Genomic DNA, 24,345 nt, shown 5'->3' with positions numbered 1-24,345 from the left:
TGTACATTTATTTTGCAATCATTCATTTGAATTTTCCTTACAATAAGATAACCAATTTCTAGTATATCAGATATCAAACAGTGATTACCAGTAAAAAAATCTAAAATTTTAAGGAAAAAAAAAAATCTTTAGATGAAGAAACAATTTTTTTAAAAAAAGCTCAAATTTTATTTCTCCTTTGAACTACAGTTAGTTCCCTCTCAGCATTGATCTTGGAACAAAGAGAAGCACTAACACACAGAAACAATCCTCCCAGTATTATCCCACATTTGTATTCACTGAATTGTTCCAATTTTCATTACGTTCTGCTATTTGCTAAATGGGATTTTAATGTGTTTAACAGTTTTTAGCATTAACAGTTAGTCAGTGAAGAAAGCTGCAGTGATTTTCTTTTCTCCCATTTTGATGTTGCAATTTTGATTCCTCAGTGCTATTCTGCATTCATTAAAATACATAATGCTGGCAGTAATGGGGCACTGGATCCTGGAGATGCATGAACAATTTGAGATTTCACATCAAGACCAAATATTTAAGCTGACTGTTACTGTCAGCAGGCAACTGTTGACTTCTAAAAACAAACAAGATTAAAAGGGAAGGGGACGTTTCAGGCAGTATCAGCACAGTTTACTGTCTGCTGTGCCAGGCATCTGAATCACATCAGCTACATAAGGCACATGAAGTAGTGACCCAATCATTGCTCATTTGTCTTGAAGCCAGTTCTGCATATGGAAAAAAACCCTTGGCCTGTTCTTCCCTCTTTCTCCTTGTGTCTAGCACCGACTCTTCTATATGTGCTTGCAAGCAATCTCTTCTCTTCACTACCACAATTTCCAATGCCTATCTGCATGTTTGCAACACTTACCATCAATGACCACTCTCAATATTGAAACTGAATAAACAGTGCTACTAAACTTCCTTTGAAGCACAAGCTAGCAGTATTAGATCAAACGAAACAGTAAGACAGAGTTATCTTTTCTTGGCCTGTTGCTTCTACCACAGATGGACTTAACTGCAACAGTTTGGCAGATCTGCCGAGTTAGAGGAGGACCAGGATTTAAACCCAGAAGCTGGGTTCACCTTCAGATTGATTGCTGCATTTCTGTATTCTCATTTTTAATGCTACTTGATCATCTAACTGCCCACTCATACAAGAAAGCTTCCTAATTACACCACAGAGCAATAACAACACTGAAAGCTTAAAATGACCAAAAAAAATGTACACAAAACCATGCTTGAGTCAAACCCAGCACTACTGCATTAATATTGTTTAGTGGCTACTTGAAAGCATTACAGATTAAGTAATGTTTCTAGTAGGTTCAGCTAAACAAGGGTTAAAAATAGAATCTTGAAATTAAAGCTCTTGCCAGCTGGAGACAACTCCATTGAATTTTTAAGTCTCTTTCTACATGACTGCAATAAAGTTACTTTATGCCTCTATTCTGGTCTCTTTTTAAGCACAGATTATAACAGCACCCTTGGAAATCTTACACATGTGGTGACATTATCCATTTTGAAAACTTTCAGTATTTAAATGAACAGGTTGCTTAATATAGCAATCTCTAATTAGTATGTTGCATAATTCTGCTGGTGCTTTGAGGCAGAAGTTGTCATTCATGAAGGATCTAATAACCCTGTAATATTTTTGTCTCTCTGCCAAACCCTCTTAACCCTCTCAGAGGAATATCCATCTGTCCACTGCACATACCTGTTTAAAGACAATGAAAACCTTTTAATTCATATCTACTTATCTATTAAGGCTTAGCTCTACACTGTTTCTTTTCAAAAATTTCTTCCTTTGGAGACCATCAACAGTAGTCCTTAATCAGCCCTAGATATCACAAACAGTATCTTCTTCATTGGGTCTCCATTTTCCCTGAAAAACTAAATGGGAAGAATATGGAGAAAAGGGTTATTTTGCATGATCTTAGGAGTTATGAGCGCAGCTTTGCACCTAGTGTGTTTTAGCATGAGTGAAAGTCAAAGAGAATATAAAACAGTCAGTAATGAGGCACATCCTGAAAATTAGCAATATGCCTACACAACAGAATATAAGGTGGGCTGGATGACAGTAGATTCTGTTGCTGCTACAACAGGTGATTGGGACCATGAACTGTTCTGAGGAGACTTAACTCCACTCAGAAAATCACATCCTAACGGATGAAACTATGATTGCTACAGTTAAATCAAAGAAGAAAAACTGAATTTGTTTAATTGTGATTGGAATTTCACATCCGCTCTTCTGTCATGCTAAACTGCAATGAGCACCCTGACAGCACTCAATAAAATTGTTTAGTTTAGATTTGTGGACGTGCTGACAATAATCACAGTAATACAGCAACCACTACATTTTTCTCTGGTAAGAGACTTCAGAGGGACAGATAGAAATGTACCAGCAATATAAGACCATTTCTAGAAAAAAAGGATACTCTTCAAAATCATTTCAGTTCCTTCCCCTAACCGCCTTTTAACTCACTGTCTTTAAGGGACCAATCTTCCCAACTGTAATGTCACTACATCTAGGAGCTGGTGGCTACCAACAGGCAAAGCATAAATTGTATGTGTGTTGCAGAGCTCTTCTTAAAGAGTATTTCAAAAAAATGCTTTCAGAAAATTATCTTTAACACACCACAAAACTGTTGCCAAAAGCTGAATATGAACAAGACTATGAAACAGTGGTGCACCACACATGACCAAAAGGCTAAAGCAGTAATCTGGGATGCAGGCAATGACGTATAGTCTTCCAAATTTGCCACTGACAGCTCTGCCATTTCTTACTTACAAGGCACATTCTACAGATTGTGTCAGTTCTACATGTTGGTGCTTACCTGAGCTCTACACTGTTGCCCAGAGGGGATCTCACCCATCCCTTCCCCCCTGTTCCACAGTATAGGCAGGATGGAGCCATTACACTTCTAGCACTGCACTTTTTTTACTTTAACTGCCCAGCCAAGGTGCTTTTTGTAGGAAAAAAGCACCTTCTCCTACTAGTACAAATGTCAGTACACAGATATATGTAAACCTCTGATTAATGTGATGCCTTGAAGTAGCTACCTGAAAACAGAGTCTAGACAAAGTAAGACAAAGTAGGTATTTATTTTAAGGGCCTTCAAAGGTACACCTTGGGAGTGTAGAGCCTCTGAGGGGCTCCACCCAAGATGGATGCTGGGTCATGGGCTCTTCACACTTTTGTAAGTTTGGTCCATTTGCATATCAGGGTTAATTCTCCAATTATAACTTCAGTTAATGATGTAAATACCCCAAGTCCTCCTCTCAAAGGCTTTTAGCTTATTTTGGGGCCTGGTGTCCTTGAAGAGCAAACCTAGAGAGGGTTTGTTATGTCTAACCAGCATGAGAGAACAGCAGCTAACAGGCCACAAGAAACTTCAGAGTTACACACTAGGCAGTCCAGGATTTGAAAAATATAAAAGTTAAAACCTAAGGCATCAAATGAAGTTTGTGCTTCCCATAATACCTAGTAACACCTTTGCCCCATAGAAAGTCAATCATACATATCTCCTTTAAAAGTTTGCATTTCCCATACCACTCAGTATGCTCCCGCACTCCTTTAGTTTGGAAAATCCTGGCTAATGGTTTGGGGCTTTTTTTATTTGAATGAGAAGAGAGCAGAGGATCATCACTCATTGAGCTCCCACTAGTCTCAGCTGCAAGCTGTGAATTAACACCTTCTCATGTTCTGCTCATAGTGCATAAGAGGTGAGCTCTGGCCTGGTCTTTTGGCTCTCCTCAAACAAGAAGCTGATGGCCATGAAAGGCTTTCAAACTGGATCCAAGGAGATGCAAAGGAATACAAGGCTGATGACTGAATGAGCAAATTAGGAAGCAGTTTGGCCCAAACTGAAGCTAGTTATGATTCACAAACTTACTTACAGAGATGTAATACATACTAACTAACCACAGGAAAACAGAGAGACAGAAGAATTCTTTTTAGCAGGGAAAAAATTTACACTGCCACAGCTCAAATCAGAAAACTGCACTCTGTTGACACAACCTGCCTTTCAATTTAGGATATATTTTAATTACCTAAGTATTCAAATGATGGTTAGATTGCTTAAGAAATTTCACAGCAGCAAAAACTGTGTCTGTGCTCTCAGCAAATAATCACTAAATGTGCTATCAGCTCCCTCCATTCCAAATTGGTTTATGCCACTGAATCAACTGATGTGTAAATTAGAGAGCATTTCAGGTTTCATGCCTTGTGAGTAAAAAACTACTATGCAATCAATTCCATTACACATTTAAAAAATATTACTTATGCCACCTAACTATTAATGTTAATCACACAGTATCAGGAGAGAGGTTTTCTTATAGCCAATCTGGAGTATTTGTTCACACACTTAGGAAAATCTGAAATGCAAGATGAGCTTTACAGTTTCAAACACACTGCAGCAACTGAAATAGAACAACTGAATCATTTCACGTCTTTAATTTTATCAGAGGACTCAGAAGAGTTCACATCAAATCAGTGGATTTGAGCAGTCCATGCAGCATCCTGACATAAATCAAGGGAAAGGCTTTGGGATTAGCCAGTTCTGTGTGTGGTACTGATTAAAAACACAGAGAATTCCCCTTGAGGCACTTTTCCAGCTTGGAGGCTCAGGATATTATTCTCTGGTCCACTGTTAATGTGGCCCTGTATGGTCATTAAATGGGAAAAACAATATATAAGCAATATATCTTTTCCTACTTCAACATGTTATTACCACACTCCACGATTCACCATATACATGGGAATTACCGTGTTCACAAAATAAATATATTTATAGAACTGTCATTCATGCCTTAATAGTCCATGTAATTTCATTTTCTTAAAAGGCTGCTTCTTTCTGTTGCCTTCCTCCTCCTGCCTACCCAAAATGAAAAACATATTAACAAGAGTTTGAAAGTGTAAATGAATGCTGTGGATTTCATGATAATAAATTAGAGTGTTTTAAATTACATCAGCCTCGTTCTCTGAAGAGGGAAAACAACTCTTCCGAGAAGCTGCCTCTAGCAAGGAGACCCGTTCCTCACATTCACCTGTAGATGGCATTCATCCCATTGCTGTATGTGGCTCTTATGAGGATCCTCTTTACGTTTGCAAGGACAGTCATGAACTCCCTCCTGCTGACTGGAACATCGGTGCCATGCATGGAGAAAGATTCTGGTTTCAGCACAATTTCTTCAGTGTGCTCTTCAGAAGGCTGCAGGTGAATTATCCCTTTTGGAGTGCTGATTTTCAAGTCACCTCCCTAGAGAGAGGCATGAAAGAGAGAGATCTAAATATGAAAAAAGTCATAAAAAAAAAGCCAATTGGGGTACATGATTTATTGAATAATATATTTTAGAAGAATAATAAATATCAGGAATAATATTCACTTTTCATAAACTTGAAATGGGCTTGCCTGATAGAATTGAAAAGCAGCAGAAAAGAAAGTTTGGGTTATTCAGATAAAACCTAGTGTCATGGTGCATGGCTCTGTGGAGACAAAAGCAAATTCATACAATGCTGAGGTGCAAAAGAATGGATCTGCTGAAAGAATGTGAAAGTGTTACCTCAAATGACCAATTATTTTGTTTCTTCATTCCTCCTGATGAACAAGAAGCATTACAGTTTTCTAAGCAATTGCAATAATACCAGAGACTCCTCGAGATATTGAAGCTTTTAGTTCTCTGAAGTGTTTCCATTTTCTGACACTAGAAATTAGCTGAAAGTATGTGCACCCTTCTGTTCTGTGTCCTCAAACACCAGACTTCACACCGAACACCTGAAGAAGCAGGCCACTTTCTTTCTTTCTTTGGCTGAAAATACAATCACTTTACCTCTATGATGACATCAGATTGAACCATCAATTTAGCTGTTTCTTCCTCTTCTTCTTCTGTGACATCATAGGAGACTGTAAATTTCAGATGTCCTCCAGCAGCTGCTACCTGAGGAGTAGAAAGACAGAAAAAAAAAAAAATTAAATAAAAGAAAATGGGCCTTAACCACTTGGGGGCAGTTTTATTGAGCATCAGTAGATTTCTAGTGTTGCAAAGCCACATGCAGATCCCTGAGGATTACAGATGTACAGACCCTTCCTTTCTTGCTCAACCATCTAGAAATCACACCTAGTCATCTTTCTTCTACGCCTGTCGAAGCCTGAAAATTCCTTAAACCCACAGACTAACAGAGAAATCAGAAACAGATATGAAATCTGCGCAAATTTCCATTAGATACTTGCATTAGACTTTCAATGTACTTGTTCAGTTATATGGTCCTCATTTAGGCTGGCCTCTGTATCAGCAGCCTTAGCAACCTATAGAAAATTCAATAACTTCAGTTTCATTGATGGAGCCAACTACCAAAATAGGAAAAAAAAAAAGGGCTGTGATGTTCTTCTTAGAATGAACTGTAACCTAAAATAAAGTAAGAATTTTCCCTGATGGAGTCAAATAAATTTACTTTAAAAGAATGTTTCAGCCCTTTTGCTCAGTTTGACCCAGCCTACAGTGTGAGAAGTCAATGACCAGGCTCTTGTGTCATGACAGTATATTTCTTCCACGCTCTTTTAGCCCCCAGAATCATGGCATTGACACAAGCTATTCCATTAAAAATAGAATGTAGTACGATGCAAATCAAAAGCTGCAGACTTGAATGACAGAGTTCAGCACAGAAATAGAGCTTTCTGTTAATTGATTGGAAGCAGCATAAGTAAATCAAATGCTGCAAGAACTATATTTTGCGTTTTAAACGTGTCTGCCTCATACTTCATTGCAATGTGAGCCTCCTCTCCCAGAACATTAAAATCACAGGGATTCTTCTGCCCTTCCAGTGCATACTGCTGAGCACAAAGCACATTTGTGAGTCTTTTATGAAGAGTATAATCTGGTTATTCTCAAGGATGTAATTGTTCACCATACTGGATCCTTTTGCATACCGTAACAGAAAGCAGTGAAAGTCAAAATCTTCATAATTTTATGATGAATCTAATTTAAGTGGTGAAAAAAACTTCCAGCATTTAAGGTCTGGAAATCAACTGATTTTGAATTAGCCATAAAGGCATATAAAAGCCCTGCATCTGAGGCAGGACAGGTAATTGTTTGGTTAAAGCCAGAAAATTCTCTCCAATTCATAACCTGAATCTTGGATCATATTGTAGGATCATAGTATTATTGAATATCTTAAGTTGGAAGGAATTTGTAATAACTTGGTCACCCTCCTCTTGACCTACTAATAGTCTGACGTCCTTGAGGTGCCCAAAAGTACACACACTACTTGAGGTGAGGCCACCTCAGTGCAGAGCAGAGTGGGATGATCCCCTCCCTTGCCTGGCTGGCAATGCTGTGCCTGATGCACCCCAGGACATGCATGTCCCTTCTGGCTGCCAGGGCACTGCTGACTCATGTTCAACTTGCCATCAACTCAAACCCCCTGATCTCTTTCCACGTCGCTGTTCTCCACCCTCTTACCTCACAAATTGTGTGTGTAAGTAGGATGACCCGATCCCAGGGACAGAATCCAACACTTGCTTTTGTTAGATTTTGCTGGTGATGGCCCAGCTCTCTGGCCTGTCCAGGTTTCTCTGTAAGGCCTCTCTACCCTTGATGGAGTCTGCAGCTCCTCCTAGTTTAGTGTCACTGGCAAACAGTAGCACCACATACTTATCTACATAGTGTCCAAACCTGCTGGTACCAATGCAACTACTTAAAGCCTTGACCGTAACAACATAAAAAGACGTTTTCCCTTAGATACAGCTGTTACAGCCTGTGGTCAAGTCTAAGCACTGGTTTGTAACTGCAAGAGGAATGTAGAAAATTTAAATATCTGAAATGCTGCAAGAAGTATCCAGAATTGCTTTCAGCTGTAGACAAACATTTTAGAAGAGTAACTTTTGCAGAATTTTATCATTTCTATTTCAAGTTCAGACTAATGCCAAAGATGCAAGAACGTTAAAATAAGGGGAAAACAAAGATTAGGCAGTTTCAGGCAATCCATAAAAATTATGAACCAAGACAGGTTTTACTTTTTCCCAGCTACATAACCTTTACCTTAGTATATAAAAATCCAACAGAGGAACTGATAGGTCACAAAGCAGGGAAAAAAAAAAAAAAAAAAAGGAAAATAAAAAGAAAAGCCCTAAAGTAAAGGCAGCTAGAATGGATTAGGAACTCCTAAAATACAACCAACAGGAAACACAAGAGGAGAGGGGTGGACTGACTAGTCCAAAAAAGAGAACGCTCAGAAGGAACAGGAAAATAATTTACCAAAACGTAGAAGTCTGGAAAAATGGCCATTTTTATTTCCTTCTGGCAACTGCAGGGAAGGCATGAAGAAGATTCAGCCTGACTATAAAGAAAGCTGATTGTAAGGATGGTCAAAACAGTATCAAAATTACTTGAAAATGCTATTGAAGTAGTTCATTAATTAGCAGCAGTTCAACATGCCAGAGATACTCTGGATATAATGCCTAAGAGCTGGAATATGACTAAGAAGTCTCTTGAGGTCTCTGCTAGTCACAGCAGTCTGAGTTTCACTGCTGCAACTGGCAATATTTGCATATCATGAACAGCATCACACACTGAAGACAAGGTCCCCAAATGACACTTATCATAGAGAATACCTCACAGTTCAGATTGTGTATTTGCCTTGTATGCTGTGTAATACCAATATAGATAAGAAAAAACCTCAAACTTATATAAACCAAAAAGTACTACTTCCTTCTGCCATTGTTCGCAATGGTAATTTCCTTCCTCTGCATATTAAAGAACAAGTTCACTCACAGGCAAAGGAATTCAGAGGTCAATCCACGCACTGCATGTTACCTCATGCAAAAGGTACTTTTCACTGAATTTTAAGTGCAAGGGCACTACAGAAACTGGGCACCTGTGAGATCCCTCTATTTGCACGTTTTTCTCTATCACCCAAAGATTCAGAGTTCTGCTTCAAGGATTGTCATCTGAAGCCATCAACACCAAAGAGAACAGGGCATAAAAGTTTGCCTTGCTGGTGACAGAGGCATGTATTGTTGAGACAAGAATAGCTGTCTAAAAATGTCAAGGAAGTTCCACAGAATTCCCATTGTCTCTCCCACCTGTTTTTAGATTAATATATCAAATACGTCTTCCCAGCTTCGGAGGCAGAATCTACGTGTTCAAAAAAAGTCACAGAATCCCCAAGAAATAACAAGCACAGGAGAGGGAAATCACAGCTATCTTAGTTCAAAGAAGTTTCTGGCATAGTTTTTGGGGCTTTTTTCAATTGTTCACAGTTAACTGTACTATTATGTTACGTGCTCTTAAAGATAAAACCAGAGAGCAGACAAGACTATTTTATGACACCCTGACAGAGGGTCAACCAAACTGATGCAGAAAAGATGGTTCCTTTCCTGTGAACAAATGCCCCTGCTCAACAGCAAGAGAGCTCAAAGGTAGTAGGAAGCACCCAGTATTACACTATGTAAAGCATGCTTTGATGTTATATGCTTGTCCCACTAAAATTACTTTTAAGCCAAGACAAGTGATAGCAAACCACAAATACAGCACTGAAAAGAAAAAGCATTTCTACAAACATTAGCAAGGCTAGAGATGAGGAAAGCTTGCATCTTTTCATATGGAAATCAAATTCTACAAGTCTTTATCTTCCTGAACTTAGTGAATCTGCTGCCATTGCTTTGCCAAGGCAAGCTGTCAGGATCCCTCCTGCTAATGTCCTTGGAGAATACCTCCTTCTTGTACAGGTTTATATTCCACCATATTATTGAATTACTGCATGAAGATTCGCATTCTCCCTCTCCAATGCCTCTTGTTACTCTGCCTGTAAAGGTTTAGCACTTAGTCCACTGCACTGGGGGCTGCCTCATTTCTTCTGAACATCTGCCAAATGTAACTTCAGAAGATTAGGAGCCATCTCCATTAAACAGGGTGTTGATTATAATACTTTATCTCCTTAAGCAGTAAAATGCTCTTCTGTCAGTTAAGAAGAGACTCAGTTTGTGATTAAAGCACCTAAATATGAACCGGGGTATCTGATACGGCACTATGTGGTTACACGTAGGCAACAGAAAGAAGTCCTCCACAAAGTCAAAGGAAAGTGGCTGGCCACCAAAGGATGACCTTCAAATCATTCCACTTTGTATTTATATTTAGAAAGTAATTTGAAGACAGAAAATTTCACATATGAATAAATAATTGTGCACTAGGTGTATTATTGAAATAAAACAAGTACACTTTGCTCAGATGTTTGGTAGTAAAATCTATACAACAATGGATTTAACTCAGAAGGGCTTGGATGTCAGGCCTAATCCAAGAGAACATAACACCTTCAAAACCAAAATTACTGCATTATATTACATTATATTACTGCATTAAACTAGATTTAGACTAATAATCATACACCACCAGACTTTCAAAATAAGTGAAATAAAAGGCATAATAGAATCATAAGACTCATTTGTGTTGGAAAAGAACTGTAAGATCCTCAAGTCCAACCGTTAATCCAACACTGCCAAGCCCACCAGTAAACCCCACCCTTAAGCATCAACAAATATCAACAATTTGAACTATCTTTTCCCTCTTCACACTTAGTGGTTGCAGCAGAAATACAGTCACAGAAATATTGTATTAGAGAAACAAGCATTATAAAGTGTTAATATTTTTATTAGACCAATATAGCTACAATACATCTATAGAAAGGTAAAGGATTTGGAAAAACATGAATCCTGCATGCTATTGTATAATTGTATAAATAGTCATACAATAAGAACTATATTAAATGAAAAAATGCTACCAGAAAAATTTTTAAAAAGAGGGAAAAAAGCACAGAGGCTACAAATACGAATGGGCAGAACATTTCTGTGAAGAATGTTAACACTCATACTTCTGAATATAAAACCACAGCAAGTTGCTGATAGTAACTTAAGGTTCTAAGAGATAATAATGTTTTCTTATTCTGGAAGACATCAACAAAACAAACCTTCCATTTGTTTCCTGATACACCTATGAATGTTTTTTGCTTGCTGCCATGATTATGAGAAAGTACACGGATATTCACTCAGTCTTCCAGTGGCTCTGTACTATTCACAGAATCACCAGCCTGGAAGAGGCCTTCAAGATCACCGAGTCCAACAAACGCCCTAACACCACCTCAGCTAAACCATGGCCCTGAGTGCCATAACCAATCTTTTTTTAAACACATCCAGGGATGGTGACTCCACCACCTCCCCAGGCAGACAATTCCAGTACTTTATCGCTCCTTCAGTAAAAAACTTTTTCCTAACATCCAACTTAAATTCCCCTTGGCGCAGCTTGAGACAGTGTCCTCTTGTTCTGTCAGTTGTTGCCTGGAAAAAGAGACCAACCCCCACCCCTTTCAGGAAGTTGTAGAGAGTGATAATGTCACCTTTGAGTCTTCTTTTCTCCCAACTCCCTCAGTTGTTCCTCATAGGGCTTGTGTTCCAAGCCCCTCACCAGCCTTGTTGCCCTCCTCTGGACACCCTCAAGTGTCTCAACATCCTTCCTGAACTGAGGGGCCCAGAAGTGGACACAGCACTCGAGGAGTGGCCTCACCAGTGCCAAGTACAGGGGCAGAATGACTCCCCTGGTCCTGCTGGCCTCACTACTCCTCCTACAGGCTAGGATGCCATTGGCCTTCTTGGCCACCAGGGCACACTGCTGGCTCATGTTCAGTCAGATGTTGACCAGTACCCCCAGGTCACTTTCTGCCCGGACGCTGTCCAGCCACACTGTCCCCAGCCTATAGTGTTGCAGGGTGTTATTGTGGCCAAAACACAGGACTTGGACTTGTTAAACTTCATCTTATTGGACTCTGCCCATCTACCCAACCGTTCCAGGTCTCTTTGCAGAGCCCTCCTACCTTCCAACAGATTGACACATGCTCCCAGCTTAGTGTCATCTGCAAATTTACTAATGAAAGACTCAATACCCTCATCCATGTCATCAATAAAAATATTGAACAGAACTGGCCCCAGCACAGACCCCTGAGGGACACTACTGGTGACTGGCCGCCAACTGGATGCAGCACCGTTCACCAGCACTCTCTGGGCTCGTCCATCCAGCCAGTTCTTAACCCAGCAGAGTGTGCCTGTCCAAGCCATTCCTATGGCACTATGTACCATCAGATATTATGCTTGAAGGTAATGGAATCATAACATATACAGTTTAACATTGCCTGCTAGCCTTCTTGAATTTCCATGAAATAGAGCTGCAATAAAAGGCTGAAGTAGATCTGGACTCTTTCACCTTCACAAACTCTCTAGGTACACATTTATTTTATGACAGGGATTTCAGCAAATGTAGAGATATCTGCCATCAGAACATCAGCACTAATCATGTGAAGGAAATCCTTTAAATAAAATAAGATTTTTCCCAGTTTATTCATGGTGACAAAGTTAGTCCATAATTCATTGGCACCTGAGCAGTTGTGATATGGTTTGACAACTCACTGAACAATGTACCACCTTAACTGATGTCTAAGTGCACATGTGTTCTTCTAGCAGCCCACTCGGTGTAGAAGGGAATGGACCAAGGACTGCTTTTCCTAATTTAATTTGCTTGTTTTGAAGGAAATATTTCATCTCTCATCTGGATTATTATCTTCTTTATGAAAAAGTACCAGCTGTAAATTTATGATATTTAATTGGATTTTGCTGATCCAGTCTTTGTGCTAGTCATAGTGTGAGGGAAGGCAGGGACTAGAAAAGAATTCCAATAGAACCATCACCAAGAAGATGTCAAACCTTTCTTCATTTAGTAATAGCTCTCAATAAAGATTGCATGTGTTAGTTCTACTCCAGATCCAATTAGAGATTAAATAGACTCTCCTCTCTTAGACAGATTGAATTTAGATAGGATATAAAAGCTCTTCTGAGGCCTTATAGCAATATTTCAGATAAAGCAGGGAGCAGAATAATCATGTTTTATTTGAATGACAGTATAGTTCTATCTAGCTTTAAAAAACAACTCAGAGTTTTCTTTATAGGGAAGTTAAACTTTTCCCCTGAAAGAATGGACTCTTTCCCTGAGATCTCTACCATCTAGAGTTCCCCCAACTCTATGCCAGCTAGTTCACAATCCTAGTTTCCCTGCTTAAGTACACTCCAAATCTTCTGTATAATTTGATGCCACATTCTACTTAATTTCACTTTTTCAAAATACTGCTTCCAGAGAAGCAGACTAAGTGAGGGAGCAAGTTTACACAAAGTAGCCTGCTTGTCAATGGTTGGTTTAATTGCTTTCCATGAGCATTTGTCTACAATATTGAACCATTCAAGGGGAAAACTGAGAATTTCAAACCATTCACTGTCATTTTCAGTTTCTTCAAACAGACCACTCTGACAGCCAAGAAGATTTCCAAGTCATTCTTTCCTGGAATTCTTATCCAGAATGTTATGATACAGGCTCTTTAATTTTTAGTATTTCCTCTGCTGATCCTACATTAAGGCAGAGTTGAGTAAAAGAAAAAGGAGTTTTATTCAATGTAGGCACTTATTTGATCACACAATGTTCTGTGATATCTAACCTATATGTTAAGAAACCAAAGAGCAAAAGTTAAAGCATGACATTGCTTTATATCTTATATATACATCTGTTTGCTCTACCTTGAATAATGTTTGTGTAACTTAAAAAAAAACCCTAAAAAAAAAAAAAAAAAGCCTTAAACATCATTGCATGAGATGTTTTTTTTTTTATACATTGGACAATGGAACCATATATTTAGAATAAATCTCAATATTTAAAATTTTCTAGGCAATGGAAAGAATCATCAAATCTGTGGGTTTACATTTTTTCTCCTAAGTGAATGATTTTGCTTAAGAGACGAATAAAATCTGTCCAAAGAGTAAGCACAACCCATAAGGAGCAAGGAAAACTCTGCTAAATTGTATTTCTTATGTACCTTGACCATGTCTCTTCCCTATTTTATGCTCAATACCTGAGCAAGTGGGACCCTTCCAGAACACATATTAGTCTTAACTAAGCAAAGTCTTTCACTGCATCTGATCACTCGGCCATAGAAAGAATACCCTGCACTTATCAGAGAAACACTGTGTGTTCAGATTCAAACACCATGGAAACATGAGTGAAGAAAGAACACCAACAGGGGAAGACATTAAAATCTAGCGAGTACCTCCTTAATCATCCCTTGAAAACATCCCTTGCTTTTGCTAGAATATCAGTAGATCAAGTGTAATCAGACAACCTTTTTAATTTTTGGTCCTGGTGCCTTTTCCTTCTTGCTCCAGAAGTTCGAGGCATAATTTTGGTATAGTGGTTGATAATGTCTGCCAGCCTCAACATGACAATCTGATGCCTATTTTCAGGCCCTTCATATTTAAAATGGTTTGTCACAAACAATTTAGACCAATTAAAATATTGCACAATTCCTTTAATTCAATATATCTGCTAAGAAACATTTAAATGGAAAAGATTGTAAAAGAATCAATAAGAAGATTCTTATATTGTTCAAAATTATATCAGTAAACTCAGCCCAGTCTGTTATTGATATACTGTATTAAAGTTATCATTTCATAACCTTAGTTCTCTTCCCCCTTGGATAAACTAGACTGTATTATTTGGATGTCTAAACAAAATACAACTATTAATTGTGTTTAATATATAATGTTGAAACATCCAATTATATCATGGAACTCTTAAAATGAAAAATGGAATAAATCTCAGTTCCTAAGGAAGATGGGAACTGAATAACATCAGCTCTCCTGTGAGCCCTCTGCTGCCACTCCTACTTACAATTAATAGTTGCTCCTTCTGAACTTAGCCCTGAAAAAATTAATGTAATCAGCGACTGATTGAAAAATCTGCACGGTAAGATTATATGCTGTCTCCTGGAATGTATTTATGAATGTTGATATTTACTCTACAAATTCTCAAATCTCTACCAGAATTCCCAGCTGTCATTTCCTCTCACTGGAGAAGAGAAATGGAACTCTCTGGTCAACCACTCCTGAAGTCTAAAATCAACTTTTCTAATGATAAGCTGTTATAAAATTTAAAATATCTGATTACTTTTTTACAGTTACTTAACCACAGTAACCAAAGCACACAACCTTAGTATGGTTACTCACTTTCTTCTTCTTTGCTTTCCATATGATCTTGACTGCGCCTTCCCAACCATTGTTCCCCAAGCTGCTATAACTAGATCAAGGATTCAAAAACACAAAGCAGGGGCATATTCTTCCAGTAGTGATGTGATAATCTAATTCATGTACAAATATTGCCCATGTCTATTACTGTGGTGGCAGGTAAATCTCAGCCTTTGGAAGTTTACCAATCAGGCAAAAATGTACCAGAAGCTGTGACACTGTAGCATAGTATGTCAAGCACGCATCACAGAAGGATATTTAAAGAAATTAACTTTGTATGTCATCACAGTTGCAGACATTAAACTGAAGGAAAAGAAAAAAACCAAACCAAACAAACCAGCTAATACAAACTCAACAGCTGCTGCAACAGCTGCTCGGATCGCTATAAGCACCAATTTAGCAGGGCAGAATGGCTAAATGGTCTAAGTCTGGGTAAAAATACCACTTTTTATTTAACTAAGAAGATGTTTCAGACTACTAGTGATACTGTAATCAAATTCACTATTTGAGCATCAGTTCTGAGACATGTTTCTAAGTAACATATATCCTCATCAAACGTTTCTAAATAAAAACTGTTTACTGCTGGTCTTGTAGCTGTCAACAACCTCATAATTGAAAGTAATTCTTAATTTTACTGATTAAATGTTAGTCTCCCAATTCCATGGTCTGTGGTTCCAAAGGGGCAAACCATAATTACAGTAGTCATATCAATAAATGCCTTCCTGTAATATTAGAAGGAGTGACTAATTAGAACATTTGTGCCAAAGTCCAGTTCCCTTAAAACACAAGAACCGACCCTTCCCCTCCCTCCTCTGACTGTACTCCTTCATGAATATTTTAACAAGAAAAAGAATTTGCATAATTTTGCAAAACTAAAAGCTCATATTTCTATGGCAACAAAATCCCAGCATGCAAGGATTATTAAAACCAAAAATGCATGACTATAAAACAAGAACAATTGGTCAGGTCCAAATTAAAAGCTGCTCTTTTAAAAACATTTTCCTCAGCTTTGCAACAGCATTTAGGGCTATTCAATATTTGCCTGTGATATTGCTGAGGACATCCCACTGTGTGATAATCTTGAAATAAAAATCCATGGATGCCTCCTAAAGTGTTTACTTGCTACTGAAAAAGCTTAAACAGTGTATGCAGCAGCAAGAAATAGTTAAATTCTATGTCTTTGTTAGAATCACAGAATCATTAAGGTTGAAAAAGAACTCGAAGATAATTGAGTAAAACCATTAACCCAGCCCACCTTGGTCACCACTAAAATATATTTCCAAGTGCCATCAAGTGGTACAACCAACTGTTAGTACAGTTCACCAAGTTAGACTGTGAGTATTTTTGATTTCAGGCTTTCTTTTGTTTCCATGTTTGTAAAGCACCAAGCAAAACAGCCCAGGAATGTTATTTCTAAACTTTATCACAACAGAAAATGGAAAAAAAACCCCCTTCACTTCTAGCCAGCCAAAGGTTATTTTCCTATCTCCTTCTACTTAACTGGTTTGCAACATTACTATTGACAATACTGTACCACAACAATGGCTGCGTGAGTAATTCAAAGCAAAGTATGACATAAGAAACACTTTGGGATCCTTTAGGAGACTGAAATATATCATAATGTTTCAAGCATGAAGGAGTTGTGTAACTGGAGTATCTGTTGGGCAAAATTATTTTTACAGGAAGGATATACTGCTTTTAATAACTGCCAGTGTTTCTAAGTGGGAGATTTTGAACGAAATATAATGTAAATAAATCAATATTCTGAAGAAAATTCTTTCTTTTCTAAGAAAAATGCAAGGATTTGCAAAGCCCAAATATCTGCTCTTCAGAGGTTGCTTGTCATTTGACATAATAAATGCAACAATAATATATTCTTATTTAGTATTTTGCTTCATATCATGGAGACCTCTAAGGATCACATATCAAAACAAAAGCAGTAAGAATAAACATTTGAGTATTAAAAAAAGATATAGATGTGTATAAACTTGTCTCTGTGTACTACAATTCACCAACACTAATCATAGAAAAAAACCCCAACAACTCCTTGCATTTTCCTTTCATTTTTCAGGTAAAGGGGAAAACAAAACAGTGAATCAGAACCCTGTGATTTTTTGTCTATTTTCAGTCAGTAAAAACCATATTTTGAATTACTTTGCACCTGGAGCCAATGCTTTCTCATTATTAAATTCATGGCCACTTTGCTGGCTTGCTAGTTTTGCAGCCTTTCATCTGCTAACCTTATTCATGACAAACTAACATAGTTTTGAAAAATAACCTATTTCTTTTAGAGAAAGAAACTTGTGTTTGATGTTAATTGAAATGAATGCTAGTTAGCAGTAACTAAATGGATGTATGTATCACACAAAACCTGAATTTTAATACTGTTTTACTCAAGGAACAAAGATATTTCAGAACAGTACAGACAGCACTTAATTAACAAATATGCTTTAAGACAGATTTTTTTTTTAAACAGTGTAGATAAAAATCTATCATGCCGTTCTTTATTGTACCCATGAAAGCAATTCTGCACTTGTTATCACCATCATGGTAATCCACAGATGATTATTACTTGAGGCAATGTGCTCACATATAGGAACACTACTCGTGTGCAGACACATGCACACACAATGTATCATATGCACACTGTGAAAATAAAACTTGATATGCACGCATCTCTGAAAACTACAAAACTGTGCTGCTGTTTTAAAGGGTAAGAAAAAAACCACGCTTATTTCAAATAACCTTAAAGAAACGGTACTTTCTGAAAATCTTTTTAGGTAACTTTTTTTTTTTTTTGGTCAAGTTCAAAGTCTTTATCTTTCTTACATATGATTTTCTATGAAAAAACCCGTACATTTCTTCTTAGGAGGCTGAAGGAAGGATAAGCAATCAAGCTAATGAGATTGGAGAGCAAAGGAAAGACAGAAGACACGCGAACTGATGCCCAAGACTGAGAAAGCAGAAATGGCATAGCTTTATAAGTCCTCCATGAGAATTTATTCTTTCAACTTCAATTTGCCTTAATGGGAGGTGACAAAAAACTCCTTTAGCTATTGCAAGGATAATGCAGCTCTATGAACTTGGTGATTTCTGCAATCATGTGTGCGATTTTTAACATTACCTCATCATTCTTTCCCCTTGAATGAAAAATATTACGAAAATGTATTCTCCATATATTATCCTGATGAGAAAAAATACATTATTCTACAGCAGACTATATAGGTTTGCACTTACTATTATTTCTTCCTACAGGTACAGTGCCTTTAGTTTACAGACTTGAAGCAGTATCTTTTCTACCAATTATTAATTTATATACTGTATCTTTTATGGGAAAAAAAATATATTCATGAGTTACCTCTGGTTTAAAGGCAGAATGATGGAGGAAATTTTATTTGGATGAATTAATAACTGTCAAAAAAAGAGGGCAAGTCTACTGCCCAAGGGTTACATGTGCTGAAAGAATCAACATCAATCTTACTCTGGCATAAGCTCTATTACTGTCATATGCAGAGTCCCATTTGAAGGATTCATCATCAAAACACATTGCAGTTCCATGAGGTATGTTAACAGAGAGGGTGTGATTAATATAACATGAATTTGAGTTCACACAGGTAGGGGAAAGTTCTGCTGAGATTAAATGTTCTCAGGCCTGCCAACTTCAGACACTTAATCATGTAGGTATTTTGCAATTCTTTTTTTTTACAGAAAGTGCTATGTGGATATAAGTGAAAGTCAAGTATTTCAAAGAAAGCCTCCTATTTCCTTCACAAATCCACCTTTTGAAATGTCAGAAATTCCTTTACCTTTGGCTATGGAATATAGCGCACAACAAATTGAGCATGAAAACCGTGTGACAGTATTGTCCTATATACACTTTATTTTAATGTTCTGAATATATCAGAGGCACCTAAAAAGCAATACAACACTCACAAGCTTGGGGACTAAATACATTAAGTCAAGCTATAAAATGATATCCCATGTGATCATAATGAACACACATGATGAACACAGAATAAGTATCCACACATAGCAATAAACTTTATTTATTAGAATATTTTTATTTAGAATTTATTAGAAAAATTATCTTCTTCACATCCATGTAAGTCACCTAACTCATCTAGCTGTATCTTTTGTACCTTTCCAGAAGATATACTTGACCTTACTAGGCAAAAGAGACCCTCTCTTTTTTTGTTGCTTTCTCTACAAATGCTGACACTTTTCAATTTAATAGAAACTTTTTAAAAAGAAATTCCTTACCTTACAGTACATGGGCACTGTGTATGTTATATCTGGTTGCTATCACAGGAGTGGATATTACTCACCTTTGATGACTGGCAGTGCCCTTTCTTAAAAAGATTTATTTCAAACTTCACTCTTTCTGAGTATGAAAGAAGGAAGGATAGATCCATCATCTTTCAGACAATTCCCTGAACCAAATTCAGCTCTGATTTTCAGGACTGAAAAATTATTAGGATGCAGAAAAGGCCATCGGCATAATTACAAGAAAAAGAAATCTACACAGAAATCATCAAAGAGCAACCAAGTTAAAGGGAGAGGACACTGATGTTTCAACAGATCACTAACTGAAAACCAAAATTTAGTGATAGACTGCAGTCTTTTTCATGACTCTACCTAAAAGATCGAGTCCAACCATTAACCCAGCACCATACCTTCCCTTCTCAGAGCTGCTGCATTTCAGGTATCTTAGAACATCTCCTTCAATCCTTATTAATTTTATTTATATATACTTGTCATTAAATAAACTCAATTTTCCACGTTTTTCTTTAAGTCTTACGCTCTTTTGGGCTATCTCCAGTTGGCAATAGAGCCCTGGACATATCAATATCCTTCTGTGAGGGCCAAAGAGCCTTTATAAAGCTAGAATTGCAACAATTTGTAGAAAGGTTTAGATGTAGAACATCGAAAAAGGTTTGACAGACCAACAGTTTCACCTTGAGAGAAGAAGAAGTCTGTGTTTATGTATGTGCAGGCAAATATATGTGTTTTTATGCATATAGCAAGCACACTGCATTTGAGATAGCCTACATGGAGAAGATACACAAACCCTCATACCAGGTGCTTCAGAATCTCTCAGGAAATATCCCACTTGATTGCAGTAAAAATTCTCATAGATCTATTTTCTAAATAAAAAAGCACTCCCTACTCTAATGTCAGCATAAACATATTTTGAAAACTAAAGTGAAACAGCTATAATACTCAAATAATGAAATATTATTTACAAAAAGCACTAAAAATAAGTTTAAGCTGGTTATCTATTTCTCTCAACATAAATTCAGTTTCTAGCAACTGATTTATTCATGTTTCCTCATTTGTATCCCTGGAGAATGGAGAATGACATTATCTATGTGCATCAAAGCCCAGAAGAAGAATGGTAAAATCTTTCTGAGTTTTGGTGTTGCAAGCAATTGTTTGAAAAATAATTGTAATTTTACAACCTTAAAAAGTAAAATCTCAGTATAGAATCCCATCATCTGCTCCAGGATCTTTAAATGTTATTAACAGCATATCCATATTGAATCTACTAGGATCTAGGATTTTTTATTATTCATTATTACTCACTCAGTTTCAATGGCTTTTCAAAAGTTATTCTGAATTTCAACAAATAGGTTGGAAAACCTCAACTTAATTTTATATTTTATCCAGGATACCAACTTTTGGCTTCCCTTGAATGTCTTTTGAATGCTTGGTGTAACAAAGAGCTATAAAACTCAGAAAGAATCAAACCTTGCATGCAGTTCTTATATAATGCATAAATACAAGGTATTCTGAGTGTGATTAATGTGATTTACATACCTACACAAATTTTCTTTAATTGAATGTATTCCTTCCTTCCCCGTTTCTGTTTGCAATGTATATTTTCTCCCCATTTCTAATGTAAGCCAAGCTCCTAGGTCCTAATAAACCAAGTTTTGACTAACAACGTAAATTTTTTGCTTCCATCTCAAACTCTTTAATATTTAGCAGGGTTTCATGCTGCCTTAGATTTAATGCAAATGTGTATTACGAAGCAACGATTAACTTTATAGCTCTAAGATAAAATGTGAATAAAAAAGCTATCACTTCAGAATAGCATTAAGAGAAAAAAAAAAATATTAAAAATGTTGACCTTAACTTAGTGTTGTTTAAAATATGTTTAAATGAAGACTTTGACTTACACAAAGTTACACAAGTTTCCAGACACAGTATGAACACATCATAAACTCCTTTAAAAATGCTAATCTATATTTAAATAATTCTCATGTATCAAGTTAATCACACAATCAGGGAGTGGGGTTTTTTTTGCCACAGCATCTCTCTACAGGTTGTAAGTCATTGTTTAGACTCAGCAGAGTGTTCAAGACCCTATGCATTTTACTTGGTCATATGACAAGTTAGCCTCTCCACTGTTGCAAAATTTCTTAGATCTACAGTTGTTTGAAATTTAGAATGGACAAAGATTAGATCTAACACCATCTTTCAGTCCTCCACTGCCATGATCTCCTTCATTAATGTACGAATTCTGTTTCTTCATCTGTCTCTTCCCACCCTCCCCCTAGCTGTATTGGCCCATTTGTTATTGTTTCATAATCTCTTGCATTAACTACCAATTACGATTTAATAATTTAAATAAATCACCTTTTATTTAAAACTGTGTATTTTCTAGTCCATTCAGCATTTCATTCTCTTGCCTTGACTGTAACAGAGCTATTCTCTAGCTCAGGAAGTGAGTGCAAATTGCTGTATACTGGGTTGGTGGGCAGGGCAGCATTGATGTGTGCTTGCATTCTTACACTAATCCATTAGCATGCGGCATTGGCCACAGCTGGAGACACACAGACCTTTCCTCAGACTAACGGCAGCTGCTCTCGCTTTCTCAGAGATGTTTCAGAACTGATCTCCTGCTGATAGAAACTGCTGTAGCTCCATGAACTTAATTGATTTCTGAAAATTTCTGCTAACAAGGAATCCGTCTTTTCCTGCTGCACCAAGTGCCAACTAAGGTGTTGATATCTCACTTCTGAAGAGCTAAAGATAGTCCTACCAATCTCTGGGGAGTGAATGAATGTCCAAGGTCATTGCACAAGAATTACCATTATTTAGCACTTGAAACAATATCTCTTTTCACTACTTTTTCACAGAGAACGTGTACAGTGCTGTATCCACTTAAGTCTATTGCAAATTTCAGAGTCAGTATCTTTTATTAGTCAATTTCTGAATGTCAAGCAGAAAGCAGGTAACTAAGGTCCAAACCAAAACATTTAAACTTCTTATACTAGGTAGAAGAAAGTATGGAGTATGAAACAGCAGGGAACAAACTACTACATATTAAGCCTTCACAAATCCCTACATGCAGGCCATCAGGTTTTATTTTTAAAATGTAAGTGTGCTGTGCTTGGGAAACAAACTTAAAAAAAACCATGCAGCCCCTGTGTGGCATAAGTAACACACAACCTGTGTACTCACACATCAACCTGTCTGTCATGATTTAGCATAGTTAAAGAAGGCTCCATCAGCCACGGAAGTGATTTTCTTGCAAAGAGGTGCTTACAGCTTCCTCTATGACCTGACAGAACCTATTTTGAATATTGGCAACTTTTTAAGCCATTTAAGAAGCCTGACAACGCCTCTGTGATCCACATTTAAGAATGAACAAACCCTGGGAAAGCTCTCTTTTGCTTCTGGCTTTGAGACAGGTAACTGGGGGGAGACCCATGCGGCCCAGCGGGACGGGGCTGGGCCCTGCTCATCCCGGGCTGGGCCGGGCCGGGCCACATCCATCCTGGAGCCGTGTGGCCCTGTTCCACCCCCAGGCCCCTGTTCCACCGGCGGCCCCTGTTCCACCCGCGGCCCCTGTTCCACCCCTGGGCCCTGTTCCACCCCCGGGCCCTGTTCCACCCCCAGGCCCTGTTCCACCCGCGGGCCCTGTTCTACTCACGGCCCCTGTTCCACCCACGGGCCCTGTTCTACCCCCGGGCCCTGTTCCACCCGCGGGCCCTGTTCTACTCACGGCCCCTGTTCCACCCACGGGCCCTGTTCCACCCCTGGGCCCTGTTCCACCCGCGGCCCCCCCACAGCCCTGTTACGTGCAGATGGCACAGCCCAGCTCCCCCCCACCCCCGTCCAGTGCGGCCGAAGATTCAGCCGAAGCTGCCCCGCTGTCCAGCAAAGATCATGTGACCAACAGCGATAAGCGAATTCCAGCTGCGGGGCCCCGGTGAGATTAATCCTATTAGTGCTGTAAGTTTCCTCCAGAACAGATGAAGCCTGCAGACATCAATCCTCTCCCTAGTCAGAGGAAGAGGAAAGGTGGAGGCAAGTGAAGGAAACACCACAGAGACACCAAAGTCAGTGAAGAAGGAAGAGCTGAAACCCTGAGGGAGGAGAAAGAGGAGATGCTTCAAGTCTAGAAGCTGAAATTCTGTTGTAAAGCTATGGTGGTGATGGGCCATGATACATCAGAGTACCTGCTGTAATTTCATGAAGCATGGGGGGGTGGAGTGTTCAAATTGCAATTGTGAGCAAAAGTATCTGTGCTGAAATAAACAAATTACTGTAATTGTGAGCAAAAGTACCTGTGCTGAAATGAGCAAATGTTGAAGTAGCTGTAATTTGATGAGAAGCTTGAATAGAAAGAGATGAAAGTGATGAAGACCCTTGCTCCCAGGGGAGGAGGAGGGCCTCTGTTCCTGGAGGTGAAGATGCTCCCAGAGACAGGTGAAGAGAACCTTTGTTTCTGAACAGCTCAACCTTAAAATGGTACCCCAGTAGCTCAAGATTGGACCCTCGAAAGCAGTTGTGGGGAAAGCTGCAAGTCAGGGGAAGGGACTCTCACATGCCAGCAGAGAACTAACCCGGGCGCTGTCTTGCTGTGACACTGAAGCCATAAGCCAACTGTTTCTTGTGGAGATGTCTCCACAGCATGAGCAAGAAAGACTCCTCTCCCTAACTGAACTGAAAAAAAGGTTACTATAGAAGTAGTAAACTGACTGAACATCTCAAGGATTGTCTTTTTACATTGACAGTGGGAGAAGGGAGAAAGGTGGGGGGAGGAGAAGAGTTCTGAAGGTTTGGTCTGACTTTTTCTTTCTTTTAGGTCTGTTAATAAACTTCTCTATATTCTTTTAAGTTTTGTGCCTGCTTTGCTTTCTCCTAATTCTTATCTCACAGAAGGAAAATAAGTAAGTAATGGATATTTTGAACCAAACCACTACACTGTCCCATTGTCTCTATTACCTTCATGGCCTGG

The 24,345-nt window shown here is 38.3% G+C and overlaps 1 protein-coding gene across 4 annotated transcripts in view; it reads right to left on the bottom strand.

The window, feature by feature from the left end:
• Positions 1 to 24,345, bottom strand: part of LAMA2 (laminin subunit alpha 2) — a 345,325-nt gene that overhangs the window by 157,393 nt on the left and 163,587 nt on the right. For all 4 annotated transcript variants that reach the window (XM_048296906.1, XM_048296908.1, XM_048296907.1 and 1 more), the window contains exons 13-14: positions 5,821 to 5,928; positions 5,038 to 5,249 (exon numbers count right to left, since the gene is read on the bottom strand). In XM_048296906.1, coding sequence (XP_048152863.1) covers positions 5,038 to 5,249; positions 5,821 to 5,928 — 320 coding nt within the window. The remainder of the gene's footprint in view (positions 1 to 5,037; positions 5,250 to 5,820; positions 5,929 to 24,345) is intronic.

This window comes from Corvus hawaiiensis, chromosome 3 (assembly GCF_020740725.1).
Source record: "Corvus hawaiiensis isolate bCorHaw1 chromosome 3, bCorHaw1.pri.cur, whole genome shotgun sequence".
NCBI lineage: Eukaryota > Metazoa > Chordata > Aves > Passeriformes > Corvidae > Corvus > Corvus hawaiiensis.
The sequence above is the reverse complement of the archived record's forward strand: the minus strand, read 5'-3'. Positions and strand labels throughout refer to the sequence as shown.